The 4,836-nt window shown below is 54.7% G+C and overlaps 1 protein-coding gene across 1 annotated transcript; it reads left to right on the top strand.

The window, feature by feature from the left end:
• Nucleotides 1-416: 416 nt before the first annotated feature.
• Nucleotides 417-2,247, top strand: Alkbh4 (alkB homolog 4, lysine demethylase). The gene is made up of 2 exons (XM_051161292.1): nt 417-839; nt 1,620-2,247. Exons 1-2 carry the CDS (start codon nt 591-593, stop codon nt 2,208-2,210), a joined length of 840 nt encoding a protein of 279 aa, XP_051017249.1. The 5' UTR covers nt 417-590; the 3' UTR covers nt 2,211-2,247.
• The last annotated feature ends 2,589 nt before the right edge of the window (nt 2,248-4,836 follow it).

Genomic DNA, 4,836 nt, shown 5'->3' with positions numbered 1-4,836 from the left:
GTGGCTTCTAGTAAGCACTGCCCCGGCCACCCCGACCACAGCCTTAGGCTTAGCCTACTTCTCAGACTCCTGATGCAGCCTCTCCCCTGTCCTTTCACGCTCTTGACCCAGAGGGGTCAGGTGATGCCCACAATCCCAGTGGAACAGCGCGTACATCCCTGCCTGGGGGGGGGGTGTGACTCATAGAGAACAGATAAATTAATGAGAACTCACGCTTGCTTCAGAGAGCTTCAGGCCAGGGCCAGGCTCAGCCTGCGTTGCCCCAGGAACTCCAGACAGCTCTCCAAGTGGCATCGGAACCCCAGAAGCCTCTGGGGATCTAGGGCACATGTATTATGGGTCTTTGGTGGTTCTAGGGTGCTTCAGTTTGGGGTGCACGTATGTATAGGTGCACACGAACACGTGGGGGGGCAGAGAATAAGGGTCTCTCACTGGCCTGGAATTTGCCAAGAGGCCAGCCCAGCTCGTCCTTGGTCGCCTCACCTTGGCCTCCCCAGCTCCAGGATTGCCGGCATCCACGACTACACCTGGCTTTTTTTTTTCCTGTGGGTTTTGGGGAGGTCGAACTCAGGTCCTTGTGCTTGCAAGGTATGCACGTCACCAACCAGCCATCACTCTGCCCCATCTCTCGTCTTTTACAGAAAAAGTACCATTTCTTTTACTGCCCGGACACAGGATGGGCCGAGGGGGCCGAGGACTCTGACTTTGAGGGTTGGGCCTTCCCCTTCCCAGGAGTGACACTGATAAAGGACTTTGTAACCCCAGAGGAGGAGGCTGAGATGGTGCGTCTGATGGACAGTGACCCCTGGAAGCTCTCTCAGTCCGGGAGAAGGAAACAGGTACGGTGGGTATGAGCTGGGCGGAGGGGCAGTCCCTTTGCCAGGGGCCCCCTGTGGTCTCAGGGGTGCGGGGTGCCACCGTCTCCATGCAGCTGTCTCGTTGGTGGAGAGATGGTAAGTTCTGGATGGGGATCTCCATCCCGCATGGCTGCTAGAGGCTGCCAGGTACCACCCGTTCTCAGCACATCCCTCAGGTGTGCCCTGAGGGACCACGGTGCCCTTCCTCGTGACCCTTCACCCAGCGTCCACAATTTAGTCGGTCCCCGTGGTAGTTTCAGAGGTGCCCTTCCCCCTTTGTTCCTGAACGTCAGCCAGTTGGAGGCCCCTGCAAGCTTCTTCCTATGCCGGGCAGCCCCTGCCACTCCCTCTGACACTTTGCCCCTGATCCTCGGGATTAGATTGTGTGGCCTCCACGGGGACCTCACTCCCTTATCCACCCCCGCCTCGTCCTCCACCTGTCCCTTCTCCCTCCAAGAAGCCCCCACCCCCACCCCACCCGGCTCTCGGAACCCAAGCTGGTCTTAAGCTTAGGATGTTGGTGACCTTCTGAACCCTCTCTCTCACCTCCACCTCACGGACGCTAGGTTGTAGGCGCCGCTGCACTGGCATCGTTTTCCCTCTGGTCCTTCAAGACAAGGTCTCGCTCTTATGGGCCAGCTGGCCTTGTACTCCAGGCCCCAGTCCCACCTCAGCTCCCCCAGGGACTGGGATTACATGCATGCACCAGCCGTGCCCAGTTTGTGGATGGAATCTCTCCATTCCCTCCTGTCTCCGCTCCAGGACTATGGTCCGAAGGTTAATTTTCGGAAGCAGAAGCTGAAGATGGCGGACTTCCACGGTCTCCCCAGCTTCAGCCAGAAGGTGGTCCAGAGAATGGGCCTTTACTCGGGGCTGGAGGACTTCCGGCCTGTGGAACAGTGTAACCTGGATTATAGCCCCGAGCGGGGCTCCGCCATCGACCCTCACCTGGATGACGCCTGGCTGTGGGGCGAGCGGCTGGTGAGCCTCAACCTCCTGTCGGCCACAGTGGTGTCCATGTGCCGTGAGGCCCCCGGCAGCCTGCTGCTCTGCGCAGCCCCCTTCATCGGACCTGATCCTTCCGAGGGCGGCAGCATCACGGCCCCTAGCAGAACTGTCCCCTGCCAGGAGGTGGAGGTAGCCATCTCTGTACCCTGCCGCTCCCTGCTGGTGCTCACAGGGGCTGCACGGCACCAGTGGACACACGCCATCCACCGAAGACACATCAAGGCCCGGCGTGTCTGTGCCACCTTCAGGGAGCTATCCAGTGAGTTCCTGCCCGGAGGGAAACAGCAAGAACTGGGGCTGGAGCTGCTGCAGGCCGCGCTGTCCTTCCAAGGGAGGCCGGTGTGAATGCCTCCCACGGCAGGAGCTGGCACGGGCCTGGCTAGAAGCACGGCTCCAGTACCATTGAAGGAGCTCCCCTTCACTGAGGTCTCCCCACAACTCAGATTTATTGGGTCTTTTCAGATAAGGTCTCATGTAGCCTAGGCTGGCCTCCAATTGGTCCTCTAGCCAAGGGTGACCTTCAATTCTTGGGTTTTCTACCTCCACTTCCCAAGCTCTGGAATCACAGCTGCGGACTGCCAGGCCTGGCTTTATCAAGATTGTTTGTTTGTTTCTCTTCTTTTGGAGGCAGGGGTTCTTGGCCTAGGCTGGCCTCCAACTCCCTATCTGGCCAAGGATGACTTTGAACTCCTGATCCTCCTGCCTCTGCCTCCTGACTTCTGGGATTGTCAGTGTGCACCAGCATGCCCAGTTTTTTTTAGGTGCTGGGATGGAACCCAGGGGTTCCTGCTTGCCAAGCAAGTGCTCTGCCAACTGAGTTACACCCCTACCCTGTTGGGGTTTTGTTTTTGTTTTTTATGATTTTTCGCGACAGGGTTTCTCTGTGTTATCTTGGCTCTCCTGGACTCTCTTTGTAGACCCGCCTGCCTCTGCCTCCAGAGTGCTGGGATTAAAGGTGTGTGCCACCACGCCTAGCCTGTTGGAGGTTTTTTGAGACAAGGTCTCATGTGGACCAGACTTTTCTGGAACTCATCTTCCTGCCCAGGCCTCCCAAGTGCTGAGGTGACAGTCCACTCATTAGGTTTAATGAGGAGCCACCTGACCCCCCAACGTCGTGAGCATCACGCACCCTGCCTGGAGCTGGTTCTGATGGGCCTGGGATGCAGTCTTAAAAGCCTTAGTACTCTGGACAAGCAGGATGGCTCAGTGGGTAGAGGCGCTTGCCACCAAGCCTGATGACCTGAGTTCAGGTGGGGGAAGGAATGCACTGGCTCATGCCAGTTGTCCTCTGAGCTCTACACACTCATTGCCCCCTCTGATAAAACTTATTTTTTTTTATTTTTATCTTATTGTTATTATTTTGTTTTTGTTTTTCGAGACAGGGTCTCTGTGTTAGCATTGGCTGTCCTGGACTTGCTTTGTAGACCAGGCTGGCCTCGAACTCACAGCAATCCGCCTACCTCTGCCTCTTGAGTTCTGGGACTAATGGCGTGCACCACCACACCCGGCTCCGATAAAATTTATAATAAAAAAATCAAACAAACAACTTGGTCTTATGTGAAATGAACAATTCTCCTTTTTCCATCTCTATGTGAGATAATTGTGGTCATTTTTGGTTTTTGTTGTAAGATGAGATCTCACTGTATAACCTTGGCTGTCTTGGAACTCACTTTGTAGACCAGGCTGGCCCTGAACATAAAGGGACCCCTCCGCCTCTACCTCTGATGAGTGCTTGGATTGAGGATATGTACTAATCCACCATGCTCAACCATTTTTTAAAATTTGAGATAAGCTCTTCATTTGTAGTCCAGGCTGGCTTCAAATTCTGACAATGCTGGTCCTGGGGATTGACTAGTTTTTAAATTTTTATTTAGTTATGGGAGCAGGACACAGATCTGCTCTACCATAGCGCATGTATGGAAGGCAGAAGAGAGAGCAGGCCAAGGTGGGTGGTGGAGGGGCGTGGCTGGGCCTGCATGACAGCCCTGTATCCCAAGGCTTTGCCCAGGAGAGGGTCACAGTCACTCTGCACCGGTTGGTTTCTATGATATCAAAATTTGAGGGGCGGGGTGTTTCTGTGTGTGCAGACTGCATATGTATGTGAGTTCACATGCATTTGCTGGGCGTGTGCATCTGGAGGCCAGAGGTGAAGAACTGCGGTTATTTTGTGCGTTCATTTATCTTGGGGTGTGTTATGTCGTATGCATGAGAAAGTCAGAACCATTTGAGGAAGTCGGTTTCCTCCTTTCCTCATGTTGGTCCTGGGGCTTGAACTTGGGTCCTTAGAGCCATGTCACTAGGCCCTTGACTGTTGTTAAAGGTGCCATGCATTTTGTTTGTGAGACAGAGTCTGTGGAACTCTTCAAGTAGGCTAGGCTGGCTGGCACCAAGGGCAGGAGCCCACCTCTGCCTGTCTGCTCATCTCCAGCCCTGGGCTTACACCTGCACCCCCCCCCCCCCCGTGTCCAGCCCTGGGCTTACACCTGCACCCCCCCCCCCGTGTCCAGCCCTGGGCTTATACCTGCCCCCCCCCCCCGTGTCCAGCCCTGGGCTTACACCTGCCCCCCTCTGTGTCCAGCTCTGTGGGCTCTGGCAGTTGAACTTGGGCTTTCATGCTTGCAGGGCCAACACTTTAGTGACTGAGCTAAACTCCCAGCCCCTCTTTTAATTTCTTTTATTTGTTTATTTTGTTGTAGACAGGGTTTCTCTGTGTAGCCTTGGCTGCTCTACTCTCACTTTGTAGGCCAGGCTGACCTTGAACTCACATCAATCCACCTGCCTCTGCCTCCCAAAGTGCTGTGATTAAAGGCTTGCAACCACCACACCCAGATATCTTTTAGAAATTATATTTTACTTGTGTTTTCATGCATATTTCTGTGAGCTATATGTGTGCAGTACCCACAGAGCCCAGAAGAGGGCATTGGATTCCCTGAACGTGGAGTTATAGACCATTGTGAGCTTCCTTGTGGGT

Source organism: Acomys russatus, chromosome 19 (assembly GCF_903995435.1).
Source record: "Acomys russatus chromosome 19, mAcoRus1.1, whole genome shotgun sequence".
Classification (NCBI taxonomy): Eukaryota; Metazoa; Chordata; class Mammalia; order Rodentia; family Muridae; genus Acomys; species Acomys russatus.
Note: the sequence above shows the minus strand (reverse complement) of the source record. Positions and strands in the feature narration are given on the sequence as shown.